This window comes from Taudactylus pleione, unplaced genomic scaffold (genome assembly GCF_031769625.1).
Source record: "Taudactylus pleione unplaced genomic scaffold, aTauple2 ptg000040l, whole genome shotgun sequence".
Lineage (NCBI taxonomy): Eukaryota > Metazoa > Chordata > Amphibia > Anura > Myobatrachidae > Taudactylus > Taudactylus pleione.
This window is the reverse complement of record NW_028284442.1, coordinates 30,966,040-30,983,420: the sequence shown is the minus strand read 5'-3', so window position 1 is coordinate 30,983,420 and position 17,381 is coordinate 30,966,040. Positions and strand designations below refer to the sequence as shown.

The 17,381-nt window shown below is 46.8% G+C and overlaps 1 protein-coding gene across 2 annotated transcripts in view; it reads right to left on the bottom strand.

The window, feature by feature from the left end:
- The window catches only part of LOC148538496 (fibrinogen-like protein 1-like protein), a 91,928-nt gene that overhangs the window by 8,505 nt on the left and 66,042 nt on the right, over nucleotides 1-17,381 (bottom strand). For both annotated transcript variants that reach the window (XM_088454079.1, XM_088454086.1), the window contains exons 2-3: nucleotides 8,009-8,123; nucleotides 4,368-4,466 (exon numbers count right to left, since the gene is read on the bottom strand). In XM_088454079.1, coding sequence (XP_088310205.1) covers nucleotides 4,368-4,466; nucleotides 8,009-8,012 — 103 coding nt within the window. In that variant the 5' untranslated portion in view covers nucleotides 8,013-8,123. The remainder of the gene's footprint in view (nucleotides 1-4,367; nucleotides 4,467-8,008; nucleotides 8,124-17,381) is intronic.

The following is a 17,381-nucleotide window of genomic DNA, read 5'->3' as shown; positions in this document are numbered from 1 at the left end:
GTGGTTCTCCAAGTACCGGCATGCGGGGGAAGCTTGCTGGGACCTCTAGCCCCCCTGTAAAAGACATTATTTGTTTAGATTCATTATTTAACCCTATCAACCCCGCATCCACAGGCCAGAGATGAGAGGGATAGCCCCGGGCTCCAACCCCGGCCTGGGGTGATGAATGCTTTGATCAGTGAAGCGTGTCCCCCGGCTGGGGCATCACTCCCTTGCTAGTAAGAGCCTGGTGCTGGTTTATGAAAATAAGGGGGACCCCCTACGTCTTTTTTCACTCGTATTTTCACAATCAAGACCGGCTCACAAATCCATGTGCTGGTTGTGATTTTTGGGGGGACCCCACGTAATTTTTTATCAGGTCTTTTAACACTCCTTTTCATTCCCTTTTAACACAATGAAGTCTGCACGGATCTCACTGATCTGTGCAGGCTTCTTTAAACTCACACCTTGTAATGAAACTTCACATTACAAGTTGCGAGTTTCACCCACAAAAACTCGCATGGACTCGCATTTGTTTGACACTACAATTTGCAAGCTATTACATAGTGCGACTTTAAGAACAAACTTGCGTCAAGCTCGCTGCAAAATAATCCAAGTCCATAGTCGCACAAAAACTCGGACTTTATTACATTTCCCCTAAGGTGCTGGATAATAGTGAGCTACATTCATCTCGGGGTCTGATTCAGCAGCCGATGCAATGGCGACTATGGATGCAGGCAGAGAGATTGTTTGCCATTGCACATGTGTATAAGCCGCACTGTGCATTTGCAGCGATCTCACTGCGAATCCGGACACAGAGGGGAATGTGAGTGACAGGCAGTCAACGTTGAAAGTGGTGACAGGGGGGTGGCCGGAAAAACACAGGTGTGTCTGTCCGTTTGAACGCCGGTTTATGGGCGTGCATAAATTAGCCACTCCGATTACATACGCAGCATGAGAGATCTCTGAATGCGAGGAGACTTGCAGTGTTTGCGGCTGGTTAGATTTGCTGTAAATGCTGCGTGTCTGGCCGATGTACGTAGATGATACCGATGTCTATGCAGAAGAGCGACATTGGACGGTTATGAGAAAGCAGCAGTGGGCGTCTGTATGCCGGCTGAGCTGTGGCAGGTATTAGCATATTTTCGCAGCTGCGTTCCATGCGTAATTGCAGCTGCGGTCACAGTAGCGTCCTCTGCTGAATCGGGCCCTCAGCCGATTAGCCAGTCACAATGGCATATGAGAAACTGTAAGTGATTGACTGAAGAGTGAAGGATTGTCTGGATCAACTCAGGGCCTGATTCAGAGCCGCTCGTAAGCGGCCGCTCGTTCGCTCCGAGCGATGTTCGCGCAACTGCGCATGCGTATGGGTCGTAATGCGCATGCGCCAACCAGTCATTGCGGTCAGAAATCGAGTGCTCGCAAAACAGCGAGTGCCTGCTAATTTGAGTGACAGGATGAGGCGTCTGTGGGTGGTAACAGGGGACGGTGCTTGAAAACGGGGAGTGGTGATCCGAACGCAGGCATGCCAAACGGTCAAAACGGGCGTTTTAAGGGTGTGCATAATTAACAAAGCAGCGTCATCGACCACGTCACTTGGTTGTTTCTTAGCCTGAACTGTTCACATGATTGCGGTAGGAAAATCCAACCACAAGCACTGCGAGCAGTTCAGACGCCTTTCGATGTACTCGATTAATCAAATAAATAGCGGAGATGACGTAGGATTCGAGCGGCCAGGGGGCGTCTTTACAAAATAGCGAGCGCATGTTTCGTTCGCTCGCTCAGACATAGAGGCGTCAACAGACCGCAAAGAGCGAGCGCTCAATTTAAATATCCAGCCCCTTTTTCTGAACGAGCGAGCGCAAATAGCGTCCGGCTCTGAATCAGGCCCTCAGTTCACAATCCTTCTGTGGTTGGATTCCTAATAGTGAGCAGTTTGCAAAATCTCTTTTTATTTAAAAAAAAAAATAAAAAAAATTAAGATTAGATTTTCAACTTTCCCATTAGACCCATTAGACTACAATGAGACATACTGTAAGAGAGACGGAATGCATTTTACATGCAAGTAGTTAATTTAACCCCCAAGTCTGTTGGTCTGCCTACGGACAATCAGGGGTTAAGGTTTTTAGTGAAATAATGAGGGGTAGGGTTAGGAGGGTTTTCAGCCTATTGAATTCTGTTGGGGGAGGGGTTTCAGGGCCATTTTGTAAAATTATTGCAGCATCCATTTTAGTGTGTTCTGGCTGTGAAATCGGTTCCTGCCCTCCCTCCCTTGTATTTTTGGTTTGGTTGGTGTCGGCTTTGTTTTGGCAGGAAAGAACGGTTGCAGTTGCTATCTGTCTCTTGCAGCTTGAGGTGGTCTTCCTTCCAATACATGGCTTAGGCTGATTCTACCCTACTGGGGTCAGCGGCAACCACCTTACCAGGTGGGCCTTATGTTATGTCATTGGGGTGGGAGGCGGATACCTTGAGGATGGTAATAAAGAGGTTAACAAATGGAATCATTTACTGTATTTTAATAAAAATGTATTTAATGCTTGCATGTCAAGATATAACATACTTGATTATAAAGTATATAATAATATAATAGGGATGTGCGTTAAAGAGTCTCAACATTTTTCAGTGAGGTGCTGGTGTTCTCTAGGAGGTGGAGCCCAATCGTATTCTGTTCCCCCCAGAAGGCCTCCAGCCACACGCTGAACAGCTATGGGGGAGATGTACTAAGCCTTGAAAAGTGATAAAGTGGAGAGTGATAAAGTACCAACCAATCAGCTCATAATTGTCACTTTACATGAAAAATGGCGGTTAAGAGCTGATTGGTTGGTACTTTATCAGTCTAAAATGTATTTCTCTCCACTTTCAAGGCTTAGTACATTTTGAAAGCAAAGCCCACACTATGGGCCTGATTCATTACACAACTGCGATTATACGCACGCAATCGTCAGATTGTTGCATTCTGTGCATGCATCGCAGTGCACGTGTGCGAACTAGCCACTGAGAACGGGACTGCGATCACAGAGACTATGCAGACCCATCGCAGAATGATTGACCTGTGTCATTTGTGGGAGGTGATGGGGGGATAGACGGTGGAAGGCAAGCGTGTCAGGCATGCATAAATTATCCACTGCGATGGCATACGCAGCTCAAGTGCTCAGTACGTGCGATGAGGTTAGCAATTCCTGAGTAAGGTCAGAGCTTGTGTAAGTGTGTGTGAAGCTGCGATGGTACTCGATGTTACCGACGGTTTTGCATTCTTGCTAAGTATTACAGATGTGTGTAAGGTAAGGTGGGCGTTCCTGTGTAGTACTGTGAAGGCATAGCGATCGCAATGGATTAGCATATCATCGCAGTCAGACTGTGTGCGTAATCACAGCCGCGATCGCAGTTGCGATCCGTAGTAAATCAGGCTATATACTGTGTTTCCTTGTTATAATATGATTGGCTCAGCCTGTCCAGTCTGTCTAGTCTGGTGCTGGTTTCTATTCTAGCAGTTTTCCTTCTAACCACTGCACCTGAATGTAAATCTATTATCTACCATACTAAGTTGAAAATAAGAAATGTAAATTATATCAGGTCAAGGTATGGAAAATTGTACATAATGTCTGTCAATGGCTTCCTTATGTAAGGTAACTTGGGCAAAATTTACAAAGCGGCGGTTTGGTGGCGGTTTCTATTCTATTCTAAACCCCGGGTGTTTGGTTTTGCAGCAGTTTCTAAATGACAGCCCTGTTCTATTCTATTCTAAAATGTGTTTTGATGGCAGTTTTGCAGAGGTTTTGGCCTTAGTAAATCTGCAGATAGCAAAACCGCCGCCAAACCACAGTCAAAACACATTTTAGAATAGAATAGAACAGTGCTGTCATTTAGAAACTGCTGCAACACCAAACCCCCGGGGCTTAGAATAGAATAGAAACCGCCACCAAACCCCCGGGGTTTAGAATAGAATAGAAACCGCTACCAAACCGCCGGGGTTTAGAATAGAATAGAAACCGCAACCAAACCGCCGGGGTTTAGAATAGAATAGAAACCGCAACCAAACCGACGGGGTTTAGAATAGAATAGAAACCGCAACCAAACCGCCGGGGTTTAGAATAGAATAGAAACCGCAACCAAACCGCTGAGGTTTAGAATAGAATAGAAAACGCAACCAAACCGCTGGGGTTTAGAATAGAATAGAAACCGCAACCAAACCGCCAAGGTTTAGAATAGAATAAAAACCGCCGTCAAACCGCTGCTTAGTAAATTTTGCCCCTTGTGTTTTACGTTTAGTGGTTTGGAGGTCCATAAAAAAACTAGTTAAAACATATACCCCAATGATTTCAGTTGTTAAATCATAAAAATATATTTTAATTGATTTTTCCTAGAGTACACTAATACACAATACATACGTTTCTGTGCTTCATTGTCCTCATCTCTTGGTTTCCTGTGACTGTGACGTGTTGAAATTGTGCCCACCAAGGCAAAGATCCATAGATAGGGAAAAATATCTAAAAGTCAGACAACAAAAACATGCATGTATAATACAGTATGTGGAAAAGATAAATCAACTTATGAGAAATATGGTTATGTAACGGCATAAACAGTCTCCTTAGTTGTAACAATTGATTCATTATTCACATCTATTATGTCTGACCTTATATATTTTTGCGCTATCTTTCACCAATGAATACAAGGAAACATATGGCTTATGTCACTGTGTAGGCCGTAGAGAATGGGGAGGTAATTTCTTTGATAGGCTCTTCCCTTTCTCGCGGCCTGTCTATCATCCGCCGAATGGAATTATGTGCTATACATGTATTGTTGCATTGAGTTGTTTGAAAAGGAGGGCTGTTTGTGAGACACAAATACTAATTAATGTGGTACAACACAGGCATGGGAGGGAAATGTGTTAGTACAAATGTGAGGGAAGGCAATGTGTTAATACAGAGGTGAGAGAGGAAAATGTGTTACAACAGCAGTGAGAGGGGAATGTGTTACTATAGATAAGAGGGAAGGGAATGTGTTACTAACGAATCGGTATGTAATACCGCCGGCCGCATAGGCGGCAGTTCGAATCCCGGCAGCATAAGGCCGACAGCGCTGGAAATCCCGATCGTCCCCTAGCCTACCCTAACCCTTCCCAAGGGGGTTACTAACCCTAAGTCCCCCCCGGGAGCCCTAAACCTAACCCTCTCCCCCCCCGCAGCTGTCTGCTCGCGGCGCCTGGCATCTCTTTCATCGGGATGCCGGGTGCCGGTCTTCCGGCGTAGGGGTAATGACAGGCGTCTAGATTTCAGACGCCTGTCATGTAACCTTAGCTGGGATTGAGGAGTCGGGAAGCCGGTGGTCGGCTTTGCGGCCGCCGGCTTCCTAAACATATACCGTTACTACACAGATGAGGGAGAGGAATGTGTTACTATAGAGGTGAGGAAAGGGAATGTGTTACTACACAGCTATAGGAGGGGAATGTGCTGATACATAGGTAAGGGAGGGGAATGTTAAATGTGTCACTACGGGCGGAAGGGAATGTGTTACACCACGGGTGAGGGAGGGGAATGTGTTATTACTGGGGTGAGTGGGGGTAATGTGTTACTACAGAGGTAAGGGAGGGGAATGTGTTACTCCAGAGGAGAGGGAGAATAATTTACTGTAGGTATGAGTGAGGGTAATGTGTTACTACCGGTGTGAGGGTGGGATTGTATTTCTACATAGGTGAGAGAGGGGAATGTCAAATGAGTTACAACATGGGCGAGGAGGGAAATGTGTTTTCTACAAAGGTGAGGGAAGTTAATGTGTTACTACAGAGGTGAGGGAGTGGACTATGGGCCTGATTCAGACCCGCTCGCAAGCACATTGCGCTCGCAAGCAGGTCGATGGTGACCCAGTGCGCACGTGAGCCCCGTAGCGAGTGAGACCTTCACTCGCTCCGGAGCTCGCAGCAAATCGGGGCAGCTGTCAATGTTGATCAACAGCTCGCCCGTTTTGTAGGCGGGTAGGTGGAGTGGCTGAAAAATCTGAGGCGTTCCCGAAGGAACGCCTGCCGCTTGTGGGTGTCCCTACTATCATCATTCGTGATGTCAGTAGTGGACTTCCGGCTCTATTAGAGCTGGAAGTCCACTCGGCATTGCGAATGCTGAGACCCTACCTTAGGGTCTCCTTGCAATGCCGATGGTTGCGATAATCACAACCATCTCCTGCCCGCTCGCACTAGCTGTGGGTGGGCACCCACAACGTAGCGAGCAGACAGGAAAAAAAATTAATAAAATACTCCCCGCCCTGATTCAGAGCATGTGCTCGCAAATAGCGAGCGGCTCTGAATCAGGCCCTATGTTAGTAGACAGGTGAGTGAGGGTAATGTCTTACTATAGCAGTGAGGGAGAGGATGCATTACGATACAGGTAAAGGCTTAATGTGTTACTAGAGGGTTGAGATGGAAATGGAATCAGTAAATATCTAAGGTCTACCCGGGTGAAACCGGGTACATCAGCTAGTTAGTAATAAATCTACAATTTTAATATCGGAATAAGTTGGCTGGAAATAATACTATTTATTTCAGGACTTGGCTGGTTGCAGGTGGGAAGGGCGGTGTCTAATTATTAAATGTTCTTTTTAACCTCTTCGCTGCTGATGTTTTTTTTTCTTCCCTTTGCTGAGCATGCTTTTCTACGTCTGCATTCATGAGATTAATCCATCTTTTCAAAAATGTCAAAAAGCAGGATTCTGTGGGGAGGTTTTCACACAAAAAAATCTGCACTTGTATTTTTATTGTCTCGGTTTAAATGCTTACAATGTTGTCAAATAATATGGTAGCCCAACAAAGGCTACCATTTTTTAATGTCTAAAAACTACCACATTCAAAAGAATTAGGGGACCCTTTTTTATTTGACTCAAGATGGGGGAGTTCAGGTAGTTAGATAAACCCCATTTGTGAAAAATATACTGTATATATTTGTTATGTATGGTACTCACCACACAATAACTTCTGTACCAATAAATCACATCATATGAAAGAGGGAATGGTATTCTTTCAAACTAGAGTGCCCCATGTGTCTTGGCATCACGTGGAACATTTCATTATTCTATAGCACAAGTCATCACCAGATCATAGCAAGTAAGGGACCACATTATTTGAAAAAGGGGGCCCCCTACTTTAAATGTCGGTGCCCCTGAATGTACACAATGGATGCCATTTTGGTGGCGGTCTTGCCCCATTTATGGACTCCATTATTTTTGTTTACCGGTCATCGGACATTAGCTTTAATAATAAATACACATATTTTTAGGATATCTTTGTTCTTCTATTTTTTAAAATGTAGCTATATCTTCACGAGCGCAGTTTACTAGTTTAATCCATGATAAAATTATTTCTTTCATTACATAAAACTTGCGTCCCCGTTGGGCTCGTTAGTATATTTTAGTGGCTCCTGATAGATTTCTAGTGAGTACAGTATCACAGATGTGAAACCACAAGAAGGAGGGAACGGCAAGGGGTACAAACATTTACTCTTCCAGATGGGAGGAATAGGGCAGATCAGGTAGTGCTGTCCTTGCATGATGCAGGCTAGGTAACAGAATACACCTCATACTGCACCCATGGGCAAAAAGTGAGATATTTAAATGAGTGTAATGGATAGAAAAATTAACATTTTGAAAGGTTCCTTCTTCCTAAGATACCAGGTGGTTACAGCGTCTCCTACCCCCAAACAACATGTTTTGTGCATTTCCTTAGATGTGCTATGCTATTAATCACATATTAACCTATGTAATGCCTTTGGTACTATACAGAAGCATTTTATGTAGTCCTATAGGGGTCCTGTGGACCATTCTCCATCGGCGCCCACCAACACATGCACAAGCTGACTGCCCATCCCCAAAGGGGCCTTTTACGTTAAATTCAGAATTTTGACCTATTGATGTTAATTATGCCCTAATACATATTTAATGGACACATATTTCTGGTTACAAAAATACTCTCTTTACACTACAGTATACTTATAGCAATCATTGCAGTATGAAATCGCTCTTTGGTTAGTTTATCTCATGCACTCACCCATCTTGCTCTGTGCTGTTGTCTCTCTTCTTTCGCAGGCTGATTAAGCACTAGAAGTCCCAGTGCAGCTCTGTATTCTCCACGCTGCGTTATCAGATAGATATGGGAGCTGTGCCTTAATAAATGAAGTGTAAAGTCCTTATATGTTTTGAAAGTTATTGTGCAAACTGCAAAGTAACATGTTAACTCTTTCGGTTTGCTCTCATGCTGGCAGCCTGTGATTTATAAGCAGGTAAGCTGTTCTCTGACAAGACACATATAAATGTACTTGCTTGCTCCCTAATATGGCCGGGAGACTTCTGAATTTGGGAACATTTTCATGGGCAATTTAGAGGCACCAAAATGAGTATGAGTATCTTGACCCCCCAAACTAAAAACGTTGTGGCGCCTCAGATGGCAAACAGAAACTCTCGTGTGCATTGACAAAATGCACAGTGCAACCTAACCCAGTGTACCTAGTGCAGTGGCGGAACTAGAGAGTTGTGGGCCCAGGTGCAAGAATATGCTTTGCTCCCCCCCCCATTCCTGGCACCCCAACATCTGACACAAACCCACAGAAGAAAAACTGTACGGGACCCCAGGGTCCATGGATGGCACCAACGCAACAGTTATATTTGCAGGGCAGGGGTCGCTATTTGGGCTTGTCAATTTTCTGTATATTACCATTCTGACTTGTAGCTTCCTCTTATTTTATCCCCATCATCTCCTGGCCTCCCCTATCTCTTCCCTGGCCCTTCCCTATGCTGCCAAGCCCCCCTTTTCGGGTGCGTTATGTTCCTATTTGAAAAAGGGGGGGCGCCATTTCTCTTTCTGGCACAGGGCATCAAAGAGTCTAGTCACAGCTCTGTACAGTGGTCGAAGTGGGAATTTTGAAGTGGGGGTATGGAGGAACACTATGTGCGCTGAAGGCACGCCCCAAAATGGGCGTGGTATATGTCATGAGGGGCATGGCCATGTATCATGAGGGGGCATAGCCACTCAAAACGGGTTGTGCCAGCATCCATCTCTTACTCCTTCCTTCCATCTCTCACTCTTTGCACCTCTTACTTTCTCTTTCCTTTCTCTGCTCTGCAACTCTCACTCTCTCCCCTGTAATCTCCTGCATCTCTCACTCCCTGCTTCCTTTTCTTCCTTTGCACCGATAAAAATTAAAAAACAAACACATAGGCCCTCACAGGAAATAAATAAATCACATAGGCCCTCATTTATTAATAATCGCAATTGCAATGCGATCTGGGCATGACATTTACCACATTGCAACCTGCGATCATCCCGCCGGAATGTATCATCTGGCATCCGCAGGTACAGGGGCTCCAAAAGGAGCCCGTCTCTGAAATGTGCCCAGAAAGCTGCGGGGGCTGCTGCGCATGCGCATTCCCGCTGACTACACATGCATGGCCGCCATTTGCCGAGGAGGGTTCCGGAGGGACCCTCTGCCGGCTAATTATGCGCAGTGTAGCCCATAGGCTAAAGCAGCTAGCACCATCTTCAGATGGAGATAGCCGAGGGGCCAATATCCGGAATGCATTGCATTCTGGATGTTGGTAAATTTGGCAGCATTGCATCCCCCATAGAAACCTATGATGGATGCGGCTGCCGGCAGTAATGGAGGGATTGCAGGAGGTATCGGAGATATCTGCTGCGGTCCCTCCTTAATACATCTGGGGGAAACTTAATATTTGCGGTTAATTCAATTGCTGCTCCTATGGGCACCCATTACTGTGGGAGACACGTCTTCTTGCAGCCTCCTGAGGTGGCAAAAACAAAAGTGCGAAAAGTCTGTGGATTGGATACCGAAACAGCAGTTTGAGTGAAACCATGACTAAACCCAGCGCTTCTGGGTGCTTCAAAGTAATGGGCGTCCAAACAATTACATTGCTCCATTGGGCGCACATTACTTTAAATACCACCCAGAGGAATTGAACTCCCCCAATTGGCTTGCATGAAAAAAAATACCCACCCACATATTTGCATGAAAAAAAGCATACATTGTCTATAGGAAAATAAAGAAATACATAGGCACCCACAGGAAAAAAAAACACACATAGGGGCATATTCAATAGGCTGCGAGAATAGCAAAAAACCCGCACCTGCGAGGTTTTTCCTGCAGGTGCGGGTTTTTTGCTATTCTATTAGGTGCGTGTTTTGTTTTAAAACACGCGCCGGGAAGTTTTTATTTATGCACCTCCTGAGCAAGCGTGATTTTTCATGAAATCGTTGATTTTAGGAGAAATCACCGGGACTTGCTCTGACACCCCGGTGGCACCCCCCTGAGGACTAATTAAGCAATTGGAAGTATCCAATTAGCTTAATTAGTCCTTAATTACTTACCTTCTGCAGCGCTGTCTTCTGCATCTACTTCTTCATCCAGCGTCGGAAGTCGGGTCTTCTGCAGCAGCGGTGAGCATGTCAGTGTGTGTACTGGTATACAATCGGGAAGCCGGCTGCCTTAATACCGGCAGCAGGCTTCCCGACTGTCATATCCCGGCGAGGGTAAAATGCTGGGCGTCTATATCTAGATGCCTGACATTTCCCCAACGCCGGGAGATAGGCGCCCGGCATCCCGATCGAAGGGATGCCGGGCGCCGCGAGCGGACAGCCGCGGGGGTGGGATGGTTAGGTTTAGGGCACCCGGGGGGGACTTAGGGTTAGGCACACATCCGGGAGGGTTAGGGTTAGGCTAGGGGGAGGGAGGGTTAGGGTTAGGCACCCCCAGGGGGAGGGTTAGGTTTAGACAGCGGGGAAGGGGGGGTTAGGGTTAGGCACTAAGAGTGGGGATTAGGGTTAGGCACTTGGGGGGGAGGTTAGGGTTAGGCACCCTTAAGGAGGGTTAGGGTTAGAGAGGTTAGGTTAGTAGATACTTACCTTAGGACGATCGGGATTTCCAGCGCTGTCGGGCTTCCGCTGCCGGGCTCTGCTGGTTTGTCGGGCTGCCGCTGTTGGGATTCGACCTCCCGGCCATGCGGCAGCCGGGATATCATACCGATTCCATGTGTGCTGTATGTAAGTGTGTATGAGTGTGTGTGTCTATGAATGTTGTGTGCGTGTGTCCCGGTGTCAGTATGCACCCCCCCCCAGCCTCACTGTGGTCCCCCCGGAATGGGTGCTGGGAAACTACATCTCCCAGCAGCAGTGGCGTAACTTCACCCCAGGTGCCCGGAGGCAAGATATATGTTGGTGCCCCCCCCAAACTAAAATGTACCACCCCCCTCAGCACCTATGCCAGCCCCAGCTGCCGTCGTCCCCCTTATGCAGTTCCTTTTTCATAATGCCCCCAGTGGTGGTCCCCCTATGCAGTACCTGCCTATATAGTGCCCCCCAGTAATGGTCCCCCTATGCAGTACCTCCAGTAGTGAGCCTCCTGTAGTTGCCAACAGTAGTGAGCCCCCAGTAGTGAGCCCCCAGTAGTTGCCCCCAGTAGTGAGCCCCCTGTAGTTGCCCCCAGTAGTGAGGCCCCCGTAGTTGCCCCCAGTAGTGAGCCCCCTGTAGTTGCCCCCAGTAGTGAGCCCCCTGTAGTTTTCCCCCAGTAGTGAGGCCCCTGTAGTTGCCCCCAGTAGTGAGTCCCCTATAGTTGCCCCCAGTAGTGAGCCCCCTGTAGTTGCCCCCAGTAGTGAGGCCCCTGTAGTTGCCCCCAGTAGTAAGCCCCCTGTAGTTTTCCCCCAGTAGTGAGGCCCCTGTAGTTGCCCCCAGTAGTGAGTCCACTGTAGTTGCCCCCAGTAGTGAGCCCCCTGTAGTTGCCCCCAGTAGTGAGGGCCCCCCCCCACACGTGCACACACACACGCAAAAAAAAACCCAAAAACAAATACTTACCTTTATCCCTGCTCCAGTGCTGCTGCCGACCATCCCCGGCGTCCGCTCCTCGGCACTATTGGAAGGACGTTATGACGTCAATCCCATAGTACACTGCGGAACCCGGAAGACGGAGGGAGCTCCGTCCTCCGGCTTCTGCCGGAGGTTTGAATAGGAGCCGTGCGCCCGCGGGTAACACACTAAGCGGGCGCCCGGCTCCCTCCTTAGTTACGCCAATGGAGGTGGAGCGCCGATCAGCGGCACTCCTTCTCCATGCAGCTCCCAGGGACAATGGACCAAGGTGACCCCTTCAGGGCTGGCGGCCGGCGGCAAATGACTCCATTGTCTCCGGGAGTTCCGCCACTGTCCAGCAGCCCTTGCCCCTCCCACCATTCGCCGGGACTCTCAGCAGCCCCCTCTCCAGTAAGAAGAGAGAGGGGAAGCCACCGGGAGCCGTGGAGCAACTAGAAATCCGACTAAAGTCCTGTTCAGGATGCTGTTTTTGAGTTTAGTGTGGCACTAACAGCCTCGCTGCCATCACTTTTGTCAGAGAATGCCGGCTAGCACGACTAAACACCCTGCATTATTCGCCCTAACCGGCATTCTCAACTTAAGTTGCTTTAGCACGACTTACCAGCTCGGTGAATTGAAATGCTCTGGGAACTCCTTTCCGATGCTAATCACATCGCATTGAAATAAATCGCCCCCTATGGGGTGCGCAGGTAAGGGCTTTGTTTTTTTTAAATTAATTTTACGCGGCGGGTATTGCGAAATTGGGCGCAAGGATTTAGCCTTGCTAAACCTCGCGCCCAAATGAATATGTCCCATAGGGGGCATTTTCTAGCTACTTCCCCTGTTACCACCCACAAACGGTACATTCTGTCAATCAAATTAGCAGCCCCTCGCTGTTTTGTGAGCGCAAAATTTTCGACCGCAATGACTGGTTTGCGCATGCTCATTATGACCCATACGCTTGCGCAGTTGTGCGAACATCGCTCAGAGCGAACGAGCGGCCGCTTACGAGCGGCTCTGAATCAGGCCCACTGTCCCCGGCCCCCGGCCACAAGTAGATCCTTTTTTTTCTTCTTTTAAGGGAGCCGAGGCCCGCGATTAAGCCACGCCCCTCCCGGCATTTGGTTCCGCCCCCTTTTAAATGACCCGCGAATCATGCTGTTTTCTGCTGCTGCCTCTGAAACCAGGTAAGCAGTAATGGACGTGTGTATGTATATGTATACATGTGTATATGTATGTATGTGTAATATATATATATATATATATATATATATACAGTCAGGTCCATAAATATTGGGACACCACAAATGGCTTTGAAATGAAACAAACAAGATGTGCTTTAACTGCAGACTTTCAGATTTAATTTGAGGGTAATTACATCCAAATCAGGTGAACAGTGTAGGAATTACAACTGTTTCTATATGTGCCTCCCACTTTTTAAGGGGCCAAAAGTAATGGGACTATCAACTCAAATGCTATTTCATGGACAGGTGTGGGTTATTCCCTCGTTATTTCATTATCAATTAAGCAGGTAAAAGGTCTGGAGTTGATTCTAGGTGTGACATTTGCATTTGGAATCAGTTGCTGTCGACTCTCAATATGATATCCAAAGAGCTGTCACTATCAGTGAAGTAAGCCATTATTAGGCTGAGAAATCAAAACAAACCCATCAGAGAGATAGCAAAAACATTAGGTGTGGCCAAATCAACTGTTTGGAACACTCTTAAAAAGAAAGAACGCATCGGAGAGCTCAGCAACACCAAAAGACCCGGACCACGCAAAACAACTGTGGTGGATGACAGAAGATTATTTCCCTGGTGAAGAAAAACCCCTTCACAACAGTTGGCCAAATCAAGAACACTCTCCAGGAGGTAGGTGTATATGTGTCAAAGTCAACAATCAAGAGAAGACTTCACAAGAGTGAATATAGAGGGTTCACCACAAGATGTAAACCATTGGTGAGCCTCAAAAACAGGAAGACCAGATTAGAGTTTGCCAAACAACATCTAAAAAAGCCATTACAGTTCTGGAACAACATCCTATGGACAGATGAGACATAGATCAACTTGTACCAGAGTGATGGGAAGAAAAGAGTATGGAGAAGGAAAAGAACTGCTCATGATCCAAAACATACCACCTCATCAGTGAAGCATGGTGGTGGTAGTGTCATGGCATGGGCATGTATGGCTGCCAATGGAACCCTTGTATTTATTGATGATGTGACTGCTGACAAAAGCAGAATGAATTCTGAAGTGTTTCGGGCAATATTATATGCTCATATTCAGTCAAATGATTCAGAACTCATTGGACGGCGCTTCACAGTGCAGATGGGCAATGACCCGAAGCATACTGCAAAAGCAACCAAAGAGTTTTTAAGGCTAAAAAGTGGAATGTTATGCAATGGCCAAGTCAATCCCCTGACCTGAATCCGATTGAGCATGCATTTCACTTGATGAAGACAAAACTGAAGGGAAAATGCCCCAAGAACAAGCAGGAACTGAAGACATTTGCAGTAGAGGCCTGGCAGAGCATCACCAGGGATGAAACCCAACGTCTGGTGATGTCTATGCGTTCCAGACTTCAGGCTGTAATTGCCTGCAAAGGATTTGCAACAAAGTATTAGAAAGTGAAAGTTAGATTTAGGATTTTGTAGTTTGTCCCATTACTTTTGGCCCCTTAAAAAGTGGGAGGCATATATAGAAACCGCTGTAATTCCTACACCGTTCACCTAATTTGGATGAAAGTACCCTCAAATTAAATCTGAAAGTCTGCAGTTAAAGCACATCTTGTTTGTTTAATTTCAAATCCATTGTGGTGGTGAATAGAGGCCAAAATATGAAAATTCTGACAATGTCCCAATATTTATGGACCTGACTGTATATGTGCATATATATGTATACAAAACCAGCATATGGCGGCATTCCTTGCAAGAAAGGACGAGCCTGGTTCATTATCTCTTGCATGAAATGCTGCTATATGCTGATATATTATAAAAAAAAAATATTTATATATATATATATATATATATATAATCCGTGTTCACCGGCGGCACTCACAGGACTTGCAGCAATAGTAAATAAGGAGACACTACTCCATGGAAACTATAGACACTACTCCATGGAAACTATATAAGTTTCCATGGAGTAGTGTCTCCTTATTTACTTTTGCTGCAAGTCCTGTGAGTGCCGCCGGTGAACACGGATTGTATTTCTGATTATTGGCAGCCAGCCATTAAACAGCGGGGAGGGCACCCAGGCAAAATACACATTGAGTGCCGGTTTTTGGAGACTATATATATATATATATATATATATATATATATTAGGGGTGTGCACCGGCCACTTTTCGTGTTTTGTGTTTTGGTTTTGGATCTGGATCTTTCTTCGTGTTTTGGATCTGGATTGGTTTTGCCAAAACCACCCTTCCGTGTTTTGGGTTCTGGGTTTTGTGTTTTGGATCTGTATTTTTTTAAAAAAAAGCATAAAAACAGCTAAAATCACAGAATTTGTAGGTTTTTCTGCTCCTATGCTATTATTAACCTCAATAACCTTAATTTCCACTCATTTCCAGTCTATTCTGAACACCTCACACCTCACAATAGTGTTTTTATGTCCAAAAGGTTGCACCGAGGTAGCTGGATGACTATGCTAAGCGACACGAGTGGGCGGCACAAACACGTGACCCATCTAGGAGTGACACTGCAGTGGCAGACAGGATGGCAGTTAGAGAAACTAGGCCCCAAACTGTACATAATGCAAAGAAAAAAAAGAAGTGCAAGATGGAATTGTCCTTGGGCCCTCCCACCCACCCTTATGTTGGACATGCACACTTTAACAAATCAATCATTTCAGTGCCAGGGTCTGCCACACAACTGTGGCTGAAATGATTGGTTCGTTTGGGCCCCCACAAAACAAGCTGGCAATTAATGTGTCCCTGCACAAACTGGCTCTACGGAGGCAAGATGTCATCCTCATCCTCCTCATCCACCGATTCCTCACCCTCTTCAGTGTGTACATCCTCATCCTCACAAAGTATTAACTCGTCCCCACTTGAATCCACCACCACAGGTCCCTCTGTACCTTCTGGAGGCTGGTCTCCCTGGAAGAGCTGATAATTCATTTTGATGAACATCATCTTCTCCACATTCTGTGGAAGCAACCTCCTACGCCTTTCGCTGACAAGGTTCCCGGCTGCACTAAACACTCTTTCGGAGTACACACTGGAGGGGGGGCAACTCAGGTAAAATAGAGCTAGTTTGTACAGGGGCCTCCAAATTGCCTCTTTTTCCTTGCAGTACAGGTATGGACTGTCTGACATGCCTACTTGGATGCTGTCACCGATGTAATCCTCCACCATTCTGTCAATGGTGACAGTATCATATGCAGTGACAGTAGACATGTCAGAAATTGTTGCCAGGTCCTTCAGTCCGGACCAGATGTCCAAACTTGGTCCTGCCTGCCCTGCATCACCGCCAGTGGGTTGCTTAGGATACCTAAGTTTTTTCCTGGCAGCCCCAGTTGCGGGAGAAAATGAAGAAGGAGCCGTTGACGTGTCACGTTCCGCTTCAGCTGACAGTGTGTTCACCAGCAGGTCTTTGCACGTCTGCAGGCTTGTGTCGGCCGGAAAGAGAGACACCACATAGGCTTTAAACCTAGGATCAAGCACGGTGGCCAAAATGTAGTGGTCTGATTTCAACAGATTGACCACCCTGGAATCCTGGCAAAGCGAATGAAGGGCTTCATCCACAAGCCCCACATGCCGAGCGGAATCGCTCCGTCTTAGCTCCTCCTTCACTTTCTCCAGCTGCTTCTGCAAAAGCCTGATGAGGGGAATGACCTGACTCAAGCTGGCAGTGTCTGAACTGACTTCACGTGTGGCAAGTTCGAAGGGCTGGAGAACCTTGCACAACACGGAAATCATTCTCCACTGCGCTTGAGTCAGGTGCATACCCCCTCCTTTGCCTATGTCATAGGTGGATGTATAGGCTTGTATGGCCTTTTGCTGCTCCTCCATCCTCTGAAGCATATAGAGGGTTGAGTTCCACCGCGTCACAACCTCTTGCTTCAGGTGATGGCGGGGCAGGTTCAAGAGTGTTTGCTGGTGCTCCAGTCTTCGGCACGCAGTCGCTGAATGGCGAAAGTGGCCAGAAATTTTTCGGCCCACCCAAAGCGTCTCCTGCACGCCCCTGTCGCTTTTCAGAAAATTCTGCACCACCAAGTTTATTGTGTGAGCAAAACATGGGACGTGCTGGAATTTGCCCAGATGTAATGCCCGCACAATATTGGTGGCGTTGTCAGATATCACAAATCCCCAGGAGAGTCTAAGTGGGGTAAGCCACTGGGCGATGATTTCCCTCAGTTTCTCTAAGAGGTTGTCGGCGGTGTGCCTCTTACTGAAACCGGTGATACACAGCGTAGCCTGCCTTGTAACGAGCTGGCGTTTCTGAGATGCTGCTACTGGTGACGCTGCTGCTGTTGCTACGTAAGGTGATACATCTACCCAGTGGGCTGTCACAGTCATATAGTCCTTAGTCTGCCCTGTTCCACTTGTCCACATGTCCGTGGTTAAGTGG